General features: G+C 44.6%; 1 protein-coding gene across 10 annotated transcripts in view; it reads left to right on the plus strand.

Moving 5' to 3' along the window:
* Positions 1–24,920, plus strand: part of LRRC49 (leucine rich repeat containing 49) — a 262,562-nt gene that overhangs the window by 198,943 nt on the left and 38,699 nt on the right. For all 10 annotated transcript variants that reach the window (XM_033919763.1, XM_033919761.1, XM_033919755.1 and 7 more), the window contains one exon: positions 3,082–3,248. In XM_033919763.1, coding sequence (XP_033775654.1) covers positions 3,082–3,248 — 167 coding nt within the window. The remainder of the gene's footprint in view (positions 1–3,081; positions 3,249–24,920) is intronic.

Below are 24,920 nucleotides of genomic sequence, written 5' to 3' on the forward strand. Positions count from 1 at the left end.
TCAGGTGTCAAGTATACAGGGGAGTCCCTCTGGGTGAACCTTGCCAGGGGAAGTGGCAAATGCCTGTATCTGGGTTTTGTATACAGACCTCCCAAACAACAAGACGACATAGACAAAGAATTAATCGAAGACATCGAGACCATCACTCTGCGTGGAGACACTGTACTATGAGGGGACTTCAACATGCCAGATGTAAACTGGAACAAACTTTCAGCTATGACCAGCAGCAGCAGAAGGCTACTAACTTCTATATGGGGAGCACAACTTAAACAAATAGTACTGGAGCCCACTAGGGATCAGGCAATTTTGGACCTGATACTCACCAATGGAGATAGTGTCACAGAGGTTTCAGTAGGTGATGCGTTGGTCTCCAGCGACCACAACATGGTGTGGTTTCACCTCAGGAAAGGAACCACTAGGTTGAACACATCAACAAAGGTCCTTAACTTTAAGGGCACTAACTTTGAGAGCATGGGAGATTTTGTCTATGAGGCGCTGCAAAACCAGGAGACAACAGATAATGTGGAGGCAATGTGGTCAGCTCTGAAATCTACCCTACAGGAAGCAACCAACCTCTATGTAAAAGCCGTGAGTAAACGACGGAGAAATAACAAACCCCAGTGGTTCTCTGCGGAGATCTCGGAATTTGTAAAACAGAAGAAAAGAGCATTTGTATCCTACAAACAATCACAACGACTAAAAGTCAAAGAAGCCTATCTAGAGAAATCTAGAGCTGTCAAAAACAGCGGTCAGAAACGCCAAACTCCGGATGGAAGAAAAGTTAGCTATGAATATTACAAAAGATAAATCCTTTTTCAGGTATGTTAATGATAGAAAGAGGAATACAGACGGGATAGTGCGCCTAAGGAAACCCGACAGTATCTATGCAGAATCAGACTCTGATAAAGCCAAACTGCTAAACAAATACTTCTACTCAGTCTTTACCTGTGAAGCGCCGGGATCCGGTCCACAGCTGCAAACAAGGGAGAGCTCAGAAGACCCATTCAGGAATTTTGAATTTACTACCAGAAGCATCTAGCAAGAATTATCAAGGCTAAAAGTGAACAAAGCCATGGGACCAGCTAAATTGCACCCCAGTGTGCTTAGGGAATTGAGAGATGTCCTGGCAGAACTGTTAGCCGCGCTCTTCAATCTTTCCCTAAGCACAGGAAAAGTTCCATTAGACTGGAAAACAGCTAACGTCATTCTGCTTCACAAAAAGGGATGCAGGTCAGAGACTGCAAATTACAGGCCGGTAAGTCTTACATCAATAGTGTGTAAACTTATGGAAACGTTGATTAAACACAAATTAGATATGGTTCTGGACGATGAGAGGCTGAGGGTATCCCCATTAGCATGGATTTACAAAGGGAAGGTCCTGCCAATCCAATCTAATCAGCTTCTTTGACTGGGTAACAAAAAAACTGGATAAGGGAAAGTCCCTGGATGTAGTGTATCTGGACTTCAGTAAGGCTTTCGATAGTGTCCCACACCGTAGATTATTGAACAAGATGAGCTCGCTGGGACTTGGAGAAACATTAACTGCATGGGTTAAAGACTGGCTCAGCGGCAGACTTCAAAGGGTAGTGGTAAACAGCACTCCCTCCGAAACGTCGGACGTGTTCAGTGGAGTACCGCAGGGCTCGGTCCTGGGTCTAATCCTGTTTAATATCTTCGTACGGGATCTACCTCAGGGACTTCAGGGTAAAATTGCATTATTTGCCGATGACGCTAAATTATGTAATGTGGTAGGCGGAGGTACCGTACCCGACAGTATGACACAGAACCTACTTTTACTGGAGAAATGGTCTACTATTTGGAAGCTGAGTTTTAATGCCAAGAAGTGTAAAGTTATGCACTTTGGTAGCGGAAACCCTTGCAGAACCTACACTCTGAACGGTGAGACCTTAACTAGAACTGTTACAGAACGGGACCTGGGAGTAATCATTAGTGAAGATATGAAGGCTGCCAATCAAGTGGAGAAAGCTTCATCCAAGGCTAGACAAATGCTGGGTTGCATCCGGAGAAGTTTCATCAGCCGTAAGCCCGAAGTGGTGGTGCTGCTTTACAGGTCAATGGTGAGACCACATCTGGAACACTGTGTTCAATTTTGGAGGCCACATTATCGAAAGGATGTGCTGAGAATAGAGTCGGTTCAGAGATTGGCCACTAGGATGGTCTCGGGACTCAAGGATCTCCCATATACTCTCTCGAGGAACGCAGAGAGAGGGGAGACATGATAGAGATGTTCAAATATGTTACTGGCCGTATGGAGATGGAAGAAGACATCTTTTTCCTTACAGGACCTACGGCGACAAGAGGGCATCCGCTAAAAATCAGGGGTGGGAGATTTCATGGGGACATTAGGAAGTATTTCTTCACCGAAAGGGTGGTTGATCATTGGAATAATTTTCCACTCCAGGTAGTAGAGGCCAGCAACGTGCTCGATTTTAAGAATAAATGGGATAAACATGTGGTTTCACTTCGAGGAAGTACTTAGGGGGGTGGGTTATTTGAGTGGGCAGACTTGTTGGGCCGTCGGCCCTTTTCTGCCGTCATACTCTATGTTTCTATTGGATTATTGGTTCAATAACGATTTGATAAGGAGTGTGACTGTTGGGCAGACTGAATGGACCATGCAGATTTATTTAATTAATTTATTCAATTTTCTATACTGTTCTCTCAATAATAATTTATTTTTTTGTATACCGCCCTTCCAGTAGTTCTAGGCGGTTCACAACAGGAAAAAAAACAGACATTTCAGCACATGATACAGTTTCAAAAAACACTATTTGCATGCTCAGAACAGTTTACATGAATTTATTCAGGTACTCAAGTGTTCTTTATCTGCCGTCATTTACTTTGTAAGGCTCCTAACTGGAGACACTCTCTTAAAGAATTGCTATCTTACCATCACTGGTCCTATATTTTATTTTTATTAAAATATCACCAGCATCAGTTATCTATTTTACTGTTATAAAGTTGACATTAATGGTGTGTACTTAGTTATTTGGCAGGGCAGCATTGGAGAAAATATGGAAGGGCTGCAGATGATTTATTGTCATTCATACCTTGCCGCAGGAAAAGAAACGACTAGCTATTTACAATGCTGCTCGACAGTGGGAGAAACAACAGAACAGAGTAGTCCATATTCCTGGGTCAAAACATGATCAGAAAGACTACGATAGCACGTCTCACAAACCATGCCCGATCGATGGTAATGCACATGCAGTTTCTGAAGAAAACAGGTACTTAATAACTTTTATTAATGCTTAAAATAGAAAAGAAACTGCAAATGCTTATTATTGTTGTATTTATTCTTCTTTGGAATTGAGGAGTTACTCTGTCTTACAGGTATTTATTTAATTAATTCCTTTTCTATCTCATTCTCCCCAAAGAGCTCAGAACGGGTTACAGGTTGACACACATTAATATAAAATTAACAGGTTACGATTTGCCTCAAGTTTTTATCCTAATTTGACACATACTAGGGATCTATATAGTTTACAGGTTACTGTTTGCCATAGTTCTAGTGCAAGTATCTGCATTCTTGATTTGTTGACTTTCATTTTGTTTCAGCATTTGCCATTTTGTTTAGTGCACACAGAGGTCCTTATTTTAGAAGCATCCCCATATGTAAATGGAAAGGCCCAAATAATAAATGCCATTTCAGAACAGGGGCTGTTCATAGAAACAGAAGGCAGACAAAAATCATATGGCCTATGTAGTCAGCTTATCCATCCTTTGAAATCCAATGTACTTGTCCCAAGCTTATCTCCACCACCTCCACGCATTCACTTCCCTTTCCATGAAAAAGTACAGTGTTCCCCTGGTCGTTCACAGTCGGCGGTTCGCGGTCCTGGTCATTCGTGGTATTTTCTGACCGCCAACCACCGACAAAGAAAGGGCAGCAGGAGAGAGTAGCCGGAGGGCTGGTGAGTGCAGGAAATCACTCGCTGTATGCTCCGAACGTCTCTTCCTGCACTAAGTCAGGCCTTACCAATCAGGAGCTGCGTATCAAAGTCATGCCTCCAGGACTAAGCTTTTTCCCATAAATGGTGAATGACAAAAAAGTCTTGGTAAAACAGTCTTAAGGGTCATTTTACTAACTTTTGTAGTAAGATAGATACTACATGTTATCAGCAAATTTTATGGAAAAACCTGCAAGTTTGTATTATCTGCAGAATTCCTGTTGTGGTTGCCTTACTATAGAAAAAAAAAGAAAAAGAAATAATGAGCTGCACTATGTTCAGAGGTTTATAATCAGCTTATTAGTTGGCTAAAAGGGTAGTACAATTAAAAGCATAAATTACAGGAAAGAAAACCATAGTGATGGCAGTTGACCCCCACGATCTCCTTCTCCTCTGTCCCCAGTAGCCTTTTCAAAATATAAACCTCTCTTCTATGCTATGCCCCCTCAGTCATGTCCAGCCCTGCCAGATTGTCTGTTACCCCATTACAACAGTATTTTAGGGACAGGAGTGCTGCCCATTTGTCCCACCCTACTAGCACTGACCTGTGGCATGCCTGATGGCTGAGAGGTGAAGGAAGCAGTTTTATATTTTATTTTGCCCTTTTAGTTTGCTATGATTTTAACTGTTTTGGTCAAATCATTTTGTCTACTGTCCCTTTGCATTCTCTTCTTTATATCCCTCTGTGTATCAGTTTGTTTTAGTTAGTCAAATCTGAAAAAAACTTCAAGAACCTGATGTGCTAAGCTTGTTTTCCTATATCCCCGGAATTACTATTGTATTTTACAACTTGGATTTTGCACATATGAGCTACATGTTCAGTTCACCTAAATTTGGGAATGAAGAAATATTTAAACAGAAAAATATTAATTGAGTTTGATAAATAAAGATAGCCACACATTGAGGTTGATATTCTAAAGTGCATCTGAATCGGCAGAGGCAATTTTAAGGGTTAAATTCACAGAGTTAAATAGCATGCTAATGGCCCATATACATGGTAATTTTACAAGTCACCTGGGTAGAGAAAGCATGTAAGTGCACATGATACGCTGATTTTATGAAGGCAACATACAGTATTTGCCTATCTGCTTTTATAAAATTCCCTCTCTCCCCCATAAAAATATTAGGAGCAGATGTTTTCACCTGCTTTGACCTTTGCATAGGTTTCATGTTCCGTTTTATGTGACTCTGCATATAAGCCTGCACCATGAATGTTGCATAAAAGACTGTCCTAATGCATACTTTTATGCCAGTCTACACACTCATGTGCTCAACAACTGATTGGCATATAATAAAGGATGGAGTTGGTCCAGAGGAAGGCTACTAAAATGGTATATGATCTTCATCATAAGGCATATGGGAATAGACCTAAAGATCTCAATATGTATACTTTGGAGGAAAGGGGAGATATGATAGAGATGTTTAAACGCCTTGGTGGCATAAATGCACATGAGCTCTGGAATGAGAAGGCATAGAATGAAGTTAAGAGACGATAGGCTCAGGAGTAATCTAAGGAAAAACTTTTTAGAGAAAGGGTGGTAGATAACGTGGAATAGTCTCCTCCTGGTAAAGGTGGTGGAGACAAAAATTTTTTTTACATTTAAGAAATCATGGGACAGATACATAGGATCTCTTAGGGAGAGGAGGAGATAGTGGTTACTGCGGATGGGCTATTTGACCTTCATCTGTCATCATGTTTCTATGTACTTATTTCATTCTTATTGGCTTCAGCGGTGACACTTTTAATGCTCAAACATTCTCATTGCACTGAGATTTAAACACCCACCTCTTCATTAGCCTTCAATTTTGTCTCTATAAACAAAGTTTTCATTTAGTTCAGAAAGAACCGTAAATATTAACAACTATAAAGCAACGTTTTAAATAGTTTTAATTTTTAAGTTATCTTAAAATTTTTGTCTGTCAGCCAGGGGATACATGTCCAACATGTTTCGCCAAAATAACGGCTTTCTCAAGGACTTCCCCTGTGGACAGAAAAAAACTTACAGATTACCTTACAACTTCTCTATATCCACATCTCTCCAAATTTCACAAACATACTCTCATCCACTTACCATGTGCTATTAACTGCCTCTTTTTGGACACAAAATGGCAACAGTTCCACCCCTCAAACTTATACATAACTCTCTTACATCATTCAACCATTGGACCGATCCAAAAATGCCCTGGTTAAAACAGCGACACCCATTCAATCTCTAAATTGAGACTGCAGGGGGTCATTGTATTTAATGAATAAATCCAGTATTTTTACCTATAATTTAAAATTTTTTCAAAATTTCCACCCTCCCTCCCAACTGTTATCACATCAATAATTCTCCATCTTAACTTTTCCACTGGATGTTTTTTTTATCCTTCCAATGTTATGCTAACGGGGATGCACTGGGAGTGGCCTAAGATTCAGATTGGTCAGAGCCCTCAGGCCACACTCCTATGGGAGGAGCCTTAGGCACCTGGGCCAGTCTGGGCCTTAGGCCCCTCCCCAGTGCATCCCATGATGCACCGAGAAGGGGAAGACCCGCCATTCTTTGGAGGCAGGCCTGCCAGCTGGAGGGAGTAAACATCTAGCCAGTCAATGAAAAATAGGTACTGTTGGGGTCCGGGTAGGCTTGGGGTGGGGGAGAGTCGGGGGAGGTATGCCTTCAGGGGGGGTTTTGGCAGAAGGGACTGGGCCTCCCTTCTGCCGGTGACCTTAGGGGGTGGGGGTTCAGGCAGGAGGGACTGGGCATCCCTCTTACCGGGGGATGTCTCGGGGAGGGATGGGGAGGTTTCCAGTAGGAGAGAGTGGGCATACCTCCTACCGGGGGATGTCTCAGGGGATGGCAGCAGGAATTCGGCACTCTCCTTGTCATGGGCAATCGGGGAGGGAGGCTTCAGGGTTTCTGGCAGGGGGAGTGGGCATCCCTCCTGCCGGTCATCTTCGTGGGGGGGGGAACAGACGGGTTCCCTGCTGTGGCAAGGGAGATTCCCTTGCCGTGATCAGCTCGGCAGCAACGTGATTCTCTAACTGGGGCTTGTGACATGGATGCCAGTTAGAGAATCAGGGGGGTTAGGCGGACAGACGTGATTCCATATAGGACATCTGTGTGCAATTCTCAAAAGCCATTTAGGCGGCTGCTGAGACCGGGCATTCTATATAGAATCCAGCTCTAAGTGTCACTGCTGAAGCCAATAGAAATGAAATAGATATTTTAAACTATTGCTGAAACTTTATTTTATCCCAGGACAAGCAGGCATGATATTCTCACATGTGGGTGACGTCATCTACGGAGCCCCAGCGCGGACAGCTTTTCAAGCAAACTTGATTGAAGTTTCAAGTTTGCTACACTGCACCACGCATGTGCATGCCTTCTTGCCCACTAGAGGGCGCATCCCCACCTCGTGGTCCTCAGTTCAGTTTTTTCCGCGGAGCCAGAAGCCCTGTGGAAATTGTGCTCTTCGAATTTAGCCTTCTGACACCGCGGCTGCGTGTTATTTCACGGTCGCTGTGCTTAATTTGCTTTTCTTTCACTTTTCGTCAAGAAAAAAAAAATATATATATTTTTTAGTTCGGCTCCGGGGGCTCCCAGTAGCCGCGGCCGCGGGACCTCGTTCGTTCCCGGCTGGGTTTTGTGTCCATGTCCCGTCCCTTGACGGGCTTTAAAAAGTGCACCCGGTGCGATCGGTTGCTCTCAATTACCGATCCTCACCGGTGGTGCTTGGTCTGTTTGGGCCCTGAGCATCCTACCGAGTCCTGTGATAGGTGCTCAACTTTTCAGTCTAGGGCTCTCCGCCGATGCCGTGCCCGGATGGCGGAGCTCTTCTCTGCGGACCCCGCGGCGGGGAAGGCCTCGACGTCGGCCTCGGCTTTGGCCCCGGCCTCGCCTCGACTTCATCCAAGCCTGCTGCCTCGACCAAGCCTGCTTCGGGTAAGACCTCGCTTCCATCCTCGACTCCAGGGTCAGTGAAGAAGCCATCCTCGGGCTCCTCGACTGCGGGTGGGTCGTCCTCTGCCCCGCCCCGAGTTGCAAAGCCCAGTGCCCCGAGGGAATACTCGAGACCGAGGTCGCCCTCCAGGGAGCACTCCTCGGCCCCGGACCTGCCTGCCATGATGGGGGTTCCGGTCTTCCAGGACTTGCTCCGAGCGCTGATTGCCTCGCGCACCTGCAGCAGGCTTCGGCCTCGACTGCCCCGACCTCGACTGCCCCGGCGTCGGCGGCCTCGGTCTCGGTGCCTTCGGCTTTGGCCCCCGGGGGTCAGCCGTCCTCGACCCCGACCTTGCCCTCGACCTCGGTTGACCAGCCTGAGAGGAGTGTCAGGCCTCGGGACAAGGTGCGTCGGGTTCGGAGGATCTCTTCCACGTCCTCTTCCTCGAGGTCCTCCCGGGGCTCCTCGACCTCGGGTCGGCCTCGAACGAGGTGTCGGCCGAGGAAATCTAAGCGTTCTCGCGCTTCCCCTCGGAGACGCGGTCACTCCTCGCCGACCGGGGGTGAGACATTACGTGTCTCGGAGCTCCGCCTCGACAATCCGAGCCTCTTCCGCACCCCTGGGGGAAGGGGTTTGAGAGAGTCCTCGCCGAGACGGAGGGGAAGGGCCTCGGTTCCTCATACTCCGGGGACTTCCCCCAAGGGCTCCTCGGGGCATAGGCGGTCCCCGACCCCTTCGAGGTCCCTCGGCACGGCCTCCTGGGGATCGGGGTCTGGTAGGGAGCCTCGGTATTCCCGCGAGGCCTCCCCCTCTTTCTTGGCGGCTCGGACCTCGCGTACTCCTTCCCCGCCAGCTAGGCCCTCTTCCTTCTCAAAATTTGTGCAGGATATGGCGCGGGCCTTGGACCTGGACTTGCTTGCTGGGTCTCAGTATACGAAGGAGTTTTTGGAGGAACAAGATCTGCCCACTCCCCCGAGAGAAACTCCTCGTCTGCCTCTCAATAAGGTCCTCCACCAGACCTTCCTGAGAAATTTAGACTCCCCTCTTACAGTCACAGCGGTGCCTTCCAAGATGGAGTCCAAGTACCGGACCATACCATGGAAGGGATTCGATAAGGCACAACTGTCCCACCAGTCGTTGCTGGTGGAGTCGGCGCTGAAAAAGTCGCAACCCGCTAAGGTTTCGGCGGCGGTCCCGCCCGGACGGGAGGGGCGGACCCTGGACAAGTTTGGTCGTCACCTCTATTCCAACTCATTGATGGCTACCAGGGTCCTTAATTATGCCTTTACGTTCTCCTCTTATCTTCGAAGCATGGTCAAGGACTTGCCCCGTTATCAAGGGGTCATGCCAGATTCCCACAAGGAGGGTTTTGCCACGTTCATGTCCAACTTATCCCAGCTGTGCCTGTACCTGTTTCACGCTGTCTACGACGCATTTGAGCTGGCCTCCAGGGTATCCGCCTTTGCTGTGGCGATGCGCCGGCTCACCTGGCTACGTACCCTGGACATGGACACGAACTTGCAGGAACGTCTGGCCAATCTACCCTGTGTTGGCTCTGAATTATTTGATGAGTCCCTGGAGGTGGCGACCAAACGTCTGTCGGAACAGGAGCGCTCCCTTGCCTCCTTGGTCCGTCCTAAACCTCGGGCCACGCCGCAGAAGCCATTCCGGCCTCCCCCGAGGAGATACCCCCAGAAGTCCATGCCGGCCTTCTCGAGACCTCCGCCCCAGCGCCCCCCGCAACAAGGCAGGGGAGTCCAACAAAAACCTCAGGCGCAGGGGGCGTCCAAGCCAGCGCCGTCTTTTTGACGTGATGCGCGGATGGGGGCGGGCTCCCTCCGCACTCTCGCCGAACCCCCTTCCGATCAGGGGTCGGCTCCGGGCCTTTTATGCGGCCTGGACGGGAATCACATCAGATGCTTGGGTGCTTCGGAATATCTCCGAGGGCTACTCGCTCAATTTCTCAGCCACGCCGCCGGAACATCCGCCGGGGGCTTACCCATTCAGTCAGGTCCAACTTGCTCTGCTTCTCGCGGAAGCGAGGGCCCTGTTGAGCCTTCGGGCGGTGGAACCTGTACCCCCCGACCAACGGGGGCGAGGGTTTTACTCCCGTTACTTTCTGGTCCCAAAGAAGACCGGGGACTTACGCCCCATTTTGGACCTCCGGAAGCGCAACAAGTTCCTGGTCCGGGAGAAGTTCCGCATGTTGTCGCTTCCGGTGCTGTATCCTCTTTTAGAGGAAGGGGATTGGATGTGCTCCCTAGATTTAAAGGAAGCGTATACTCATGTTCCGGTGCATCCCGCCTTCCGCAAATTCTTACGGTTTCAGGTGGAGGAGTTGCACCTTCAATATCAGGTCCTCCCCTTCGGACTGGCTTCGTCCCCGTGAGTATTCACGAAGTGTATGGTGGTGGTCGCTGCAGCCCTGAGATCTCGGGGGCTACAGGTCTTCCCCTACCTGGACGATTGGCTGATCAAGGCGTCGACCAGGGAGGGGGTTATCTCAGCGACCCAACAGACTATCATCTTCCTTCAACGTCTGGGGTTCGAAGTGAACTTTCCCAAGTCTCAATTGTTCCTGACTCAATCCCTCCAGTTTATCGGAGCCGTGCTGGACACGGTTCGTCTTCGTTCGTTCCTCCCCCCTCCTCGGTTGGGGGCCCTGCTTCGATTGAGTCGCCAGGTTTCGCTGATGCCCGTGGTGTCGGCTCAGCGCATGATGGTCCTTCTGGGACACATGGCATCGACGGTCCACGTCACTCCGTTCGCCCGCTTGCATCTGAGGCTTCCTCAGTGGACCTTGGCCTCGCAGTGGCGTCAGGATCGCGACCCCGTCTCTTGTCCGATAACGGTGACTCCTTCTTTAAGACGCTCGCTCCGTTGGTGGACCAACTCTTCCAATCTTTCCGGGGGTTTGCTCTTTCTCGTTCCTCCGCATCGCAAGGTCCTGACCACGGACTCCTCGGAGTACGCGTGGGGGGCTCATCTCGACGGCCTGCGGACTCAGGGTCTATGGTCGGCAGAGGACCGTCTTTGTCACATCAATGTGATGGAGCTTCGGGCCATTTTTCTGGTGGCTCGAGCGTTCTGCCACTTGCTACACGATCAGGTAGTCCTCGTGCAGACGGACAACCAGGTGGCAATGTATTATGTGAACAAGCAAGGAGGAACAGGCTCTTGGTCCCTGTGCCGGGAAGCCATGCGCCTTTGGGAATGGGCGATCTCCCAGAACATCTTCCTACGGGCGGTTTACATTCAGGGAGAGAGGAACTGTCTGGCAGACAAACTCAGTCGTCTTCTCCAGCCGCACGAGTGGTCGTTGAACTCCCGGGTTCTGCGCGAGGTCTTCGACCGCTGGGGGACTCCTCAGGTGGACCTGTTTGCCTCCCCAGAGACTCGCAAACTGCCTCTCTTTTGTTCTCGGATGTACTCCCCGGACCGTCTCGAGGCCGACGCCTTTCTTCTCGACTGGGGGGGGAGGTTCCTTTATGCGTTCCCTCCTTTTCCTCTAATCTTGAGAACGTTGGTACATCTCAAATCGACCAGAGCCACTATGATTCTCATTGCGCCTCGTTGGCCCAGACAGCACTGGTTCTCCCTGCTCCTTCAACTCAGTGTCAGGGAACCTCTGCTTCTGCCAGTTTTTCCCTCTCTGCTGTCTCAGAGTCGGGGTTCGCTGTTACATCCCAATCTGCAGTCTTTGCATCTGACCGCTTGGTTCCTTTCCCCTTGACTTCGGTTCCTGTCTCTCAGTCGGTGAGGGAGATTTTGGAAGCCTCGCGCAAGGTCTCGACTAGGCTTTGTTATTCCCAGAAGTGGACCAGATTTTCATCCTGGTGTTCCTCTAACCATCTGGATCCGAGTTCAGTTCCAGTGTCTTCGGTGTTGGAATATTTGCTGCATCTGTCTGTCTGGACTGAAGACGACTTCCATTCGGGTGCATCTCAGTGCCATTGCGGCGTTCCATCGGCATCTCGAGGGTCGGTCTCTCTCTCTTCATCCTCTGGTGACTCGTTTCATGAGGGGTCTTGTGAATGTTCACCCTCCTCTGAAACCTCCTCCTGTAGTTTGGGATCTTAATGTGGTCTTAGCTCAACTCATGAAGCCTCCTTTTGAGCCTATCAACAAATCTCACCTTAAGTTTCTCACTTGGAAGGTGGTCTTTTTGCTTGCGCTCACGTCTGCTTGTCGGATTAGTGAGCTGCAGGCTTTGGTTGTGGATCCACCTTTTACTGTGTTTCATCATGACAAGGTGGTTCTTCGCACCCATCCGAAATTTTTACCTAAGGTTGTGTCTGATTTCCACCTCAATCAGTCCATTGTACTTCCGGTGTTCTTCCCGAAGCCCCACTCTCATCCTGGTGAGGCGGCGCTTCACACGCTTGACTGTAAGAGGGCGTTTGCCTTTTATCTCCAACGTACCAAGTCTCATCGGAAGGTTCCTCAAATGTTTTTGTCCTTTGATCCTAATCGGACGGGACATCCTGTTTCCAAGCGCACCTTGTCCAACTGGTTGGCTGCTTGTATTTCTTTTTGCTACGCTCAGGCTGGTCTCACGCTCCATGGTCGAGTCACGGGGCATAAGGTCCGGGCTATGGCAGCTTCTGTTGCTTTCCTCCGGTCTACTCCTGTGGAGGACATATGTAAAGCTGCCACTTGGTCTTCGGTTCTGAGAGAGAATACAGCATGGAGGCTCTGGATACAGAAGGAAGAATTCATAAGAAAAATCATTTAATAGAAAGTATCGGGGATGTTTAAAGTTGGGAGGGGGGCTTGTGCTCGGAAATACTAATATGGTGGGGAAACAGGCATTTTTACGGAAAACAGAGTAAAACATATAACATGACGTAGATAAGAATAGCCAATAAATGAATGTAGTTAGGCAGTAATGCATAAGTAAATAACCAATAAGGATGTATCATGTGATGTAAACCAACGTGGTGTTGGCCACTAAGAAATGTATAAAAACCAGGCCTTTAGGAGGGAGAGGTCAGAACAGACTTTAGAGGACCTCTAGGCCTAGAGATCATCACCTTCTGTTACGCTATATACTATCTGATCTATTCTTGTAAGCTGTTATTGATTGGTAAAATAAATATATACTTATTGAAACCAGTATATAGTGTTCGAGGTCTCATTACCGAGGTAGGCCTGGACAGCGGCCTATCTACCTCAGTTCATACGTTCACCTCCCACTATTGCCTGGACACTTTGTCCAGAAGCGACGGCTGGTTTGGCCAGTCGGTGTTACGTAACCTGTTTTCCTAAATTGCCATCCTCCCACCTGCCCTTTTTTGGTTAGCTTGGAGGTCACCCACATGTGAGAATATCATGCCTGCTTGTCCTGGGATAAAGCACAGTTACTTACCGTAACAGGTGTTATCCAGGGACAGCAGGCATATATTCTCACAACCCGCCCTCCTCCCCGGGGATGGCTTGTTTGCTGGTTATGGAACTGAGGACCACGAGGTGGGGATGCGCCCTCTAGTGGGCAAGAAGGCATGCACATGCGTGGTGCAGTGTAGCAAACTTGAAACTTCAATCAAGTTTGCTTGAAAAGCTGTCCGCGCTGGGGCTCCGTAGATGACGTCACCCACATGTGAGAATATATGCCTGCTGTCCCTGGATAACACCTGTTACGGTAAGTAACTGTGCTATATGCCCTGTGGTGAATCAGTTGGAGAGCTTATTAGAATTTCTGTGGGGCAAAAGATATATGCTGGAGTGGTTGGATTCTATACACTTATGTCACTTATAAAATTATCCCTTTAGGACAGGGGTAGGTACTCTCAATTCTCAAAGGCCACAACTAATTTGGGTTTTCAGGATTTCTCCAATGAAGATGAATAAGATCTATTTGCATACAATGGAGGCAGTTAATGCAAATAGATCTCATGGGAAAATCCTGAAAACCTGACTGGGTTGCAATCCTCAAGGGTGATGTTTGTTTATTTATTTATTTATTTACAGTACTTATAGTCCATACTATCCAAAGATCTAGGTTGATTAACAGGATATAATTAAATCAAAATAATTAAATTAAAATAAATCCATAACAGATAATTAAAAATATTTAAAAAGTAAAGACATATCAATTAAAAATTAAATCTGTATGACATAGAAAACATAATCAAGTGGACTAAATAAATAAGTATAATTTCTTAATATGTTTTGTGCCACATTATGTGGATTTTGATTTCTAAATCTGTATTCAGATAAAGTTTGCTTGTTTGTAATTTGAAAATTCAATAAATACATTAAAAAAAAACATAATCAAAGTCAAAACTCCTCAAAAAGAAATGCCAAATGCACGCATGACTAGCACAGTTTTGATTTTTCTTTTAAATGATGTTGGCCACCCCTGATTTAGGAGGTTACTTTGTAGAAAGAATTTAAGAACGTCCCTGCCACCTTTAGGTGTCCCTCCCCACTTAGCAGCAGTTCTGTGGCTGGTGTAACTGCAGGTGGCTAAATGTTGAGCTCACCAATACGGGTAATTCTTGTATTCTATAACAGAAACTGGGCGCCCAGGTTCTCTTATAGAATAGACTCCTACCGCACAGACTTATAGTGCCTGAATGGAGCACCCATCATAGGACCCCCTCCATAGTTCTTAATAGCAAAATAGTGTTTGATGTATGTGGGTGCGGAGGCATGTGTATCTTGGGAAGAATGAATAAACTCTTTTTACATGGGTTTTTAAGACAGCTGCTATTCTGAATCATTCAATCCATTATCCAACCCTCTCCCCTCATTACAATATGTGTGACATGCCTTATTCTGTGTCGGAAATGTGCAGTCATCTTGTTTGTGCCATCAACATCTGGAAACGGGCAAAGGATGCACGCTGAGCATACTCCCTCCATGATGTCAATTGGAAATAAAGGCAAGCAAGTTTGGATTAGGATGAGAGAAATGGTGTGCGTGTGACAGACAAGATTTTAGCTGTTAGGTTATGCCAAGACAATTTTTACAAGGTTAGCACTATAGTCTCTGGTAGACAAAGCATTATTTTTATCTTTTGCATTTTAAACACTTGTAGTGTTAACATTGATAAAGGTTTCCAAATATATTGGAGGTGCTTTTATGTGTAAGGTGATCCACCAATTCCTCTTACTAGAAATGTGTCTTTTACATTTGAAGTCACTTGTAATTACCGTCTTGGGGTGTGTGTTCAAGAGAAGTGTGTAATAGGCATTTCTTCATTTCAGGATGTATGGTACATTCCTTTGGCTACATGGAATTAGAATGCTAAGGAGGAAGAGAAGAGAGAAAGAAGGAACTTGTCATCCTTTCCTAATAGAGCAAAGAAAAGGAGAAGTAGTTTGGTATGGGAAAGGGGATTTTGTATGCCACAGTTGGTGAAGGATCCAGGGGACTAGAGTCTTAGAACAACAGAAGAGCCAAAAGAGGAGATTGGGGTCCTCATCAGGGATTCTAAGGGTGCAACCCTCCTATGGAGCTGCCACCACAGTATGAAAAACTTAAGGAGGACAGCACTGGAGAGAATATGGCTAAGAAGGTTCAGTTCCAGAGATTATGGGGAGTGGAAAGACTTTGAATCTGGTCCTAGGAGTTGTCTTTCCTCTTAGGGAAAGAGCACACCCAATTGGAGAAAGGGCCTAAAATTATGTTAAAGCACAGAGGCAAAAAGCAGGACAGTGATTAAATATTTTGAAGTCTACTGAAATGCATATGAACTTTGTTATAAAAGAAGTGGCATGGCCTATTTTTGTGAAGTCCATCAAGTTCTATGATAATTTTTCCTTGCTATTTGGAGCATATGAGTATATGAGTCTTTAAGAAGTTTTTTTGGAAGTGTGATTACACCTAGGGACTTGAAGTAGTGGATTGCTTCCCCTTGTTCAGAATCCACAACAGGTTTTGCAAAGGTGAAGAGGGAATTGAAAACGAGGCTGTTGAGCCCCTTAGGGGAGTGCTCAGCAGGAGGAGGTACATTAGAGTAACGTAAAAGGGTTTGCTATAGATAGCTTTTAGTACGAGGTAGTGCAATTTTTGCTATATTTTATTGTTTGCATCTTTTCTTGATGTATTTTGAAGATTTCTTGGTTGTCTATATATATGCATTGTAGGTTTTATGTTATTACATGATTTGTATTTTGCTGTCATTGAATGTGAGTTTGTATTGTTTCCCGCCTAGATTTGTAGATAGGCGGGTTATAAATAATTATAAATAAATAGCTTTTAAACATGTAAAAATTCTAAGAATTTCAAAATTTCTTCTATAGAAATTAATGGGAAGTCTATGGCTTTAGATCAGTGGTCTCAAACTCGCAGCCTGGGGGCCACATGCGGCCCGCCAAGTACTATTTTGAGGCCCTTGGTATGTTTATCATAATCACAAAAGTAAAATAAAATAGTTTCTTGATCATATGTCTCTCTAGCTATAAATTACAATATTATTATTAAGACTTAGCCAAAAGGTGAGCAGCCAGGTTTGCTCATAGGTGGGTAAAGTGTACATGAATGATGGCACATGACGCAAAATGTATTTAAAAAAATGTATTAATTTTATTTATTTCCATAACATTTATCAAAAGATTATTGCATCATCGGAGGATCTTTACAGACGCCAAACGCTGGCATTTCTGACAAAGAATCCCAATCCTTTAATTGTCATTCACCAATATATACCTTCAGACCAGCATGACATCATTACTTGTCAGCCAATCGGCCGACAGAGGCTGTCCTTAGGTTTAAACAAAGAACTTCTTTTTTGACACCAAAAAAGTTTCACAAATCATATTTTTGTTTACCTTAACTTTCTAAATATGCCTAAAACCATTATAACATACCAAATACCCTTTTTGTCATTCTCAAAACTTAAATCAGACAGTTTGTCTGTGATAAAGCCAGCCTGGGCGTGGCCTTAACTAACACATATGCTTGTATCTAACTAGAGTTACCCAGAACCATACGAAAAGCAGGCGTTTTTGTAGAAAAAAATCCACATTATACTCCACAAACACGACTTGCACACTATCCATGCCATTGCCGCTTTATAGCGCCACCTACCAGCCAGCGAGTGCCACTCCACAAAGGAAAGATTTATAAACTATAAGGAGTTGTACCTCATGCAAAATTGTCATGTAATATAATAAAACTCTTACCCACGCATATGCAGTTGAAACAGTGTGATCCCTGCCACCTTGATTTGTGCTTCTGTGCCATGTTCCATTTGCAGTGCGTGCACAGCAGTTGAGCCTGTGACGATTTGATTTGCGGTAGTAAGAGCAGCATTGCCATTGCCGACGTCACTTCCAGCCTAGGGCAGGGAGGGAGGCTTCAACTCGCTGTTCCTGCTTGCTTCGGGCCTTCCTCATTGCCGGGTCCTGTTCCTGCCTTCGCACAAAAAGAAAGTAGGTGGGAACTGGCAGCAACGAAGGACCGAAGCAAGCGGGAGCAGCGAGTTATGAATGCTGTGCTGCCGACGGCTGTATGAGACCCAAGAGGTGAGGGGGGGAATGAGAAACGCTACTGATGGCTGGCCTACTGCAGGACAGGGGGAGCAGGGAAAGGGTGCTTCTGGACAGGGGGGAGGGAAAAGGGCTACTGCAGGACAGGGAGAATGGAATGGGTGCTGCTGGACAGGGGGGAGGGAAAAGGAAGGGAGAAGGGCTACTGCAGGACAGGGGGAGCAGACAAAGGGTGCTGCTGCACAGGGAAGGATGGGTGGGAAATGTTGCTGCTGCTGCACAGGGAAGTGAGGGGGGATAGGGAAAGGGGGCCAGGGAGCAAACTTGCTGTGCTTTGGGGGGACGGGTGTGCTGGGGGGCAGGCAGCAATCTTGGTTCGCTCTGGGGGAAGACATAAGGGGGCCACGGAGAGAGACAGAAAGAAAGGCAGGCAGGCATATGGCGCCACAGAGAGAGACAGGCAGGCAGGCAGGTAGGGGGCCACGGAGAGACACAGAAAGACAGGCAGGCAGCGCACGAGAACGAAAGACAGCGGGCAGGGAGAGAGTCAGAAAGCAAGAAAGAAAGACAAACAGGGGGCCAGGGAGAAAGACAAACAGAAAGAATGACAGACAGACAGGGGGCCAGAGAGACAGACAGCCAGTGGTCAAGGAGAGAGGGAGAGAGAAAGAAAAAAAGACAGACAGCTAGCAGCCAAGGAGAGAGAGAGAAAGAAAAAAAAAAAAGACAGACAGCTCACACGTTAAGTTTTCATTAAATTTTGTGATCTGTTAAGTCTACACATCTATTCTAGCACCCGTTAATCTAATGGAATAAGACATTAACTATTTTTTCTGAGGCCCTCCAAGTACCTACAAATCCAAAATGTGGCCCTGCAAAGGGTTTGAGCACAAATACAAGTAAATGGTCCTGAAAGCTGCTATTCATTATTTCTTATCCAGAGGCTGATCAGAAATTGGAGGACCGAGTTTCATATGGTCAATTTGCAAAGGATCTAGCCTCCTTACTTACTTTGTGAGTTAGGAAGCTGGTTTGGCCCATTTGAAAATTGGCTGGATGAATGGATAAATTTGGCTATCTAATTTCATATGATGGCTAAAGTTAGCCAGAAGTTGATCCCAAGGTGTGTTGTGATGGACAAACAAAAGGCAGACCATCTCTCTTGAGTGCTTGATACGTAACTCCATCTTTTCTAGCAGAGTTTATGTTGCTGTCATCCAGCATCCCCTAGTTGTGCATAAAACAGCTTCCTGTAACCTCTAATGTCTTCTTTGTATCCCCAGTATATAAAATCACTCACATCAAGTCCTGATGTCTACTTTCAAGTCTTCAGTACTTAAATACCACTTCCCCCCACCCATTTTCTACCGTTATTCAGACCTAAACAGTACCTTTTGGAAGCCTTCCTGGAAAGCCTGGTGTCTCTCCTGCCCCAGCTGTGCCAAATTTTAAATGGCTTTGCCCAAGGGATATTAGGGACAAGGGGGGCGAGGATATGATATGGCCATTGGGGTTCATGGGGTTAAAAGGGGTAAATTTTCAAGGAGCTGCTCAGTGCTGATCTCATTGGTTTTAAACTGATATGCACAGAGAGGAGGGGATGTTTAGGTAGACTAGACAGGCCATATGGTCTTTATCTGCCTTCTCTGTTGTTAGGAATTGTGGCTTACATGTTTTTGGGGGTGGTCTTGATTTCAATCCTTGTCATTTTGTAGCTTTTGAATATAATCTTAGAAGAATATTTGTTGATATGACCCATTTTTAAGCATCATAACAGTATTTCTGTTGAACTGCATTATTTTGACCTGAACTTGCAAGGCGCTAAAGTCATTGGAGATCTCTCCTAACATTTAAAAATAGTTTCTTAGTGTATTCCTTCAAAGACGGTGTTCCTGAAAGTGATTTCACTTCAGTATGCTATGTTATATTTATAGACCACTGTCCTTAATACAAGTTCAAATTCAAAATATTTTCATTGATAAAAATACCATTTATTTTGCATTGACCCTGCTTATTTGCCTTGCTAATCATTTTTTCTAAACTATGCATATTTCAGTAATTTTTTAGTTAACATCTGAAGCTAAGTTCAATATGGATCATTTATGCATACATAGCACTAGCTGAATAAATATATAATCACCTTGGTGATATATCTTCCTCCATGTCACATCAGACTTCCCAAGAACCTTTCATCCCTAGACTTTTGATCTCCATCTATGTCTTCTTTTTTTCTCTCTCTCTCAGGCCTTTGACCTTCTTTCATCTTTCAAAATACAACCTATTACTTATAAGCAGTTTACTTGTAAAACAAAGAAAAAAAAATTAAAATGATTCCTTTTTTATTGGACTAACAGAACATTTTTTGATTAGCTTTCAAAGGCAATTCTTTGTTCAGATCGGTATTGCCTTTGGAAAGCTAATAAAAGATGTATTAGGACCGGCTGCTGCTGCTTCGAGGACTGGAGGAGGTTGGTTGTCAGGTCAGGATTGGCTGCTGCTGCTGTTTCGGAGACTAGAGGGAGGGAGGTTGGTTGTCAGGTCAGGATTGGCGGTGGCTGCTGCATTGGAGACTGAAGGGAGAGAGGTTGGTTGTCAAGTCAGGACTGGCTGCTGCCGCTGCTTCAGAGGAAAAAGGGAGGTCGGTTGTCAGGTCAGGACTGGTTGCTGCCGCTGCTTCGGAGGCTGGAGGGAGGGAGGTTGGTTGTCAGGTCAGGACTTGCTGCTGCCGCTGCTTTAGAGGCTGGAGGGAGGATTTTTTTTTTTTGGCCAGCAGATTTTATTTTTGTTGGTTAGTTGAGAGTGCTGGTCGGTTGAGTAACTGGGATTCTACTGTATTTCAGATTTATTTTTGTTAAATATAGACGTAAGGTGCTGTTAGGCATCCTGCTGTAGATGTGATTCCAGATAGAAAATGACATGGGGAAAAATTTGTCCCCGTCTCCGCCCCATCCTCATGAGCTCATCCCCGCTCATCCTCATCCTGTCCCTGCAAGCTCTTCCCTGTCCCCACAAACCATCTGATCCCATCCACACAAGCCTTGAATAGTTTTATACTGAACTTATTTTATAAAAGTATAAAAAGAAACAATATTCTGTACAATTGTCATTTTATAAATCAAAGTTCTGGCTGCTTAACTAGAGAAAGAGATGTTCAGCTAGCAGGGCTTTGTTTATAAATTTTGATCAACACAACTAATATACAACTTTATCCTAAAGCAAAATAAATAAAATTTGTTTTTTCTACTTTTGTTGTCTGGTTTCTGCTTTCCTCATCTTCTGATTCAATTCCTTCCATCCACTGCCTTCTCTCTTCCTCTTCCATTTCCATTTGCCCTGTTACTTTGACCTCCCTTCCATCTCTTCCTCCACCACCTCCTCCATTGGTCTTACACCCATCTTCTTCCCTCTGCTCCCCCATAGTCTGGCATCTCTGTCTTCTTCCCTTCCAGCGTCTTCTCCCCACTCTCTCTTCCCCATTTCCTGTCAGCGTCCTCTCCCCACTCTCTTCCCCCCACTTCCCTTCAGCATCTTCTCCCCACTTCCCTTCAGCGTCTTCTCCTAACTCTCTCTTCCCCATTTCTCTTCAGCGTCGTCTCCTCACTCTCTCTTCCCCATTTTCCTTCAGCGTCTTCTCCCCACTCTCTCTTCCCCATTTCCCTTCAGTGTCTGTTCCTTTCCACCACCCCCTCTCCACCCTTCGTGCAGTCCAGCAGTCTCCTCCCTATCAATTGCTGCTGTCTGTCTTGGCATCTCCCTCCCTCCCTTCCCCTTACCTTCGTTGCAAGTTTTAATTTTCTTTCTACAAAGCAGCCAGAGCCTTGAAGTCGCGTGCATCTGCCAGGAGCTTCTCCTCTGATGCAACTTCCTGTTTCCAGTTGTGTCAGAGGAGAACTTTTTGGCATCCATATGTGACTTCAAGGCTCCGGCTGCTTTGTAGAAAGAAAATTAAAACTTACAATGTAGGTAAGTGGAAGGGAGGGAGGGAGATGCCAGGACGGACAGCGGCAATTGTCAGGAAGGAGAGAGGGAGCTGCTGGACCACAATGTGACTGTGCATGTTCCAGCGGAGGCAAGGCCATTCACCGCTCCATGGGGCGGTGAATGGCCTTGTCCCTATCCCTGCAGCAACTATTTATTTTTCCCACCGTTTCGGCAGGTTACAGCCACTGTGTAATTCTCTAATTCCAGTGTCTACACTGTAGATGTCGCCTGACATTTATTGTTAATTTAACAAGTTTCTCTAAGGTTGATTGCTAACATGAATATTTCAAATTATTTTCCTTAAATTTTTTTTAAATATTGTAAAGATATATAGAGTAAATTTACCAGTGTATTTTTTAGGATTCATTTTTTTTAAAATTTTTTTATTTATACTACTTTAACCCCCCCCTTACCAAACCGTGCTAGCGCTTTTTTAGCGCCGGTCGCGGCAGTAACAGCTCCGACATCCATAGGAATTCTATGAGCGTCGGAGCTGTTACCGTCATGATCAGCAATAAAAAAAAATGCTAGCACGGTTTTGTAAAAGGCAGGGGGAGGTAAATTATTACATTCACCAAAACAATGAATTACACTATAAATGAAAGCAAGAGGCAAAGAAAACGGTATAATTTTCCAAAGAAATGGCTGAAAAAATTAAGGCAAAAGAGCTATACAAAAAGTAAAGGAGAGTGCAAGAACAGCAATACAGAAGAGAATACCAGATAAAACTTTAAAAATCAAAGAAAACCTGGCTTTTCTCAAAAAATGTAAGTCTCCCTCCAACTTAGGAATCAAGGAAACTCATATCTTGGCATCCCAAGTCCTCTAAATTTTCTTCACACTTCTACCTCTAACCCTCTGTTGTAGTTCCTTCCTATTTCTCCTACTGTAAACCGCGTCGAGCTCTACGAACGTGGAGATGATGCGGTATACAAAACTAAGGATTAGATTAGATTAGAAAAATAGGGCTGGTAAAAGAAAATACTGTCCTGGAATTTAGGAAGAGAAAAGTCTGGAAAATGTAGGAATATGAGCACAAACAGAATTGGACAAAATGTTTGCTCTGGGAGGCTTCCAATTCTGCACCATTTACTATTACCAATTATATAATTTTTCACTTTCAGCCCAGGCTGCCGCAGTAAGCCTGAAAGAGAATCAAAGGGGTATATTTACTAAAGGGTGTTAAGCCCTAAGTGAAAACGCTTACTGCAAAGTGTGTTAAAGCATTTTGTGGTAACTTGTTTGTTTGTGCTAAACATGCAGTATATATTTTTGTGTATTTAGTCCTGTGGGGGGGCATGTCAGAGATGGAGAATTACCATACATGGGAGCTCTTAGCATTTCCTAAATAGCAGATAAGTGCTCCCCAGTCAATTTTTTTCAGGTTAGACATACTAATACCAACATTAGCTCATGACCTAAAAAAGAAATCATAAAAAATGCCCTATCCTGGGTGCGCTAGAAATTGGCTTGTTGTGCAGGAAAGTCCCATGTTAGCAGGTGCTAAGTCCATTTACTAGTGCATTTTAGTAGACATACCCCAAGGAGTCTTCAAGCTTATTTTATACTTGTAGTTTCATCTAAAAAAATATTGTATTTTAAAAAACTAGCATTTTAATGACCCCATTTCTTAGAGAACTTAAACTAATATATCAATTTTCTTTTCAACTAGTCATGGGAAAGTACTTGGTGTAATCTTTCATTGCTTGTCTTGGATACTTCAAGCCATGTTAGGTTTTTTTTCCTTTGTAATTTCCTGGTTGTATAGTATATGTTGTAAGCCAACTGTGGGCATGCTATACAGTAAATTTCCAGCTTTTCCTGAATGTTATAATGGTGCTTGAAAAATAGGTTGTTGTAAAATTATTTTATGAGCTAATGGATTGTTGAGGCAATTGAAAAGCTATATATGTTTTTTGATGAGCTTGAAAAATAGGACCATATAGAGATCCATGAATATTGTTTTTTCAGCAAATATAGTACAGAAACTGCTTACTTTAACAATCCTGTTTTCTTATTTAATAAGATCTGAAAAGTAAAGTGCAAAAGTCAGTGTTTTTGCAATGAGAAACACATTTTCTTCCTATTACCTCATTTGCAGGCATAGGAATCTAGATTATTTATAATTCAGTGACCCACACCCAAACCAAGAGTTATAGCAGTTTAGACAGTGTCCTACATTGTCACTTTGCTTTTCATTCAAATTACCCTGTATTAGAACTAGGCCCAGAGACGGCGAGGGGCTTCCATTTTCTCACTAGCATGTGCGAGTTGTCTGCAGCATGCATCCTGTGGCCAGAGCACATCTGTTTACATATCCCTCTACAAAATCCTGTCGTTATAAGAAGTTCCTTGAGAGAACCCTCTCGTTTCAGGCCGCTAAACTGAATGTATGGTTTGGAAAAATTATCTTAGAGGTTTCTTCTTACCTTGATTTTAGAAAATTGTTAAAGACACAACTAATTGATAGGTTTGTAGCCTAATGCATCGCGTTTCAATTCTCTAATGAGTTCTTTTATATTTATAATTTGATGTATTTTATCTGTATTGTATGTACTAGCTCCATTTGTTGTGAACCGCCTAGAACCACCTTGGTCTGGCGGTATATAAGAATGAATAAAAATTAGCTAAGCGGTCCTTTACCCCTGAAGGGAGTGTATAAAAAACTGACTGACAACTGGTCACCTAAATAATAAGAGTTATCAAAATGAATAATAAATAATAATGCAAGGCAATATGTGTTCTCTTACCTAAATCCAGCTAAGTACTGATTAAGCGCCGGTTTGAGTTTATGGTGCTCAATTTTTCCAGGTGCTACAGTTATATGGTGCTATAATTTATTGGATGTTTTAATCATATGGTGCTAGGACTCTGTGGTGCTTTTGATTGTTTGGTGCTACGCTTGTTACACAATGTTATGAACGTTATATGATGTTATGAACTTCGAGTTTTTATGAATTTTTTATGTTATTTATATAGCTTTTTACTCGATAGGAGGTTTCACAGTCTTAGCATTTTTTGATGTTTTTTCCTTTTTTCTTTTTTAAGCACATAGCACTTTCAAGCACATTTGTTCACATTGTGATATTTTTGGGAGTTTTTCTATTTTTAATTATTTATTAAGATTCTTCCCCTGAAAATAAGTTTTTTCCTATTCCAGCACTACACATTTATTTACCTCTTGGTCACTCTAAAAGGACTTAATGATGTATGAGGCGATTCTCATTTGGACTGAGGTTCTGGTGCTAGTCACCTATGAGAAATAGCCTGAGCCTATACACCGCACGTTACCTATTTAAGGCTCATACTGATGTCCTTTAATGAGTTGCATTATTATTTATTATTCATCATTATTTAGGTGACCAGTTGTCAGTCAGTTTTTTATACACTCCCTTCAGGGGTAAAGGACCGCTTAGCTAATTTTTATTCATTTTTGTATTGGACATTATTGGCTATTCTAGTCCCTTAGGGTTACAGATCCTTTTTGCTGTTTTGGTATATAAGAATACCAGATAGTGAGGACAAATCTACAATAAGTGGATTTCTTGCTAGACCTCTATTGCCTGAGTGCGGTGCTATGAACTATGGTGGTTTCAGCTCAAAGAAGAGG

This window comes from Geotrypetes seraphini, chromosome 14, assembly GCF_902459505.1.
Source record: "Geotrypetes seraphini chromosome 14, aGeoSer1.1, whole genome shotgun sequence".
Lineage (NCBI taxonomy): Eukaryota > Metazoa > Chordata > Amphibia > Gymnophiona > Dermophiidae > Geotrypetes > Geotrypetes seraphini.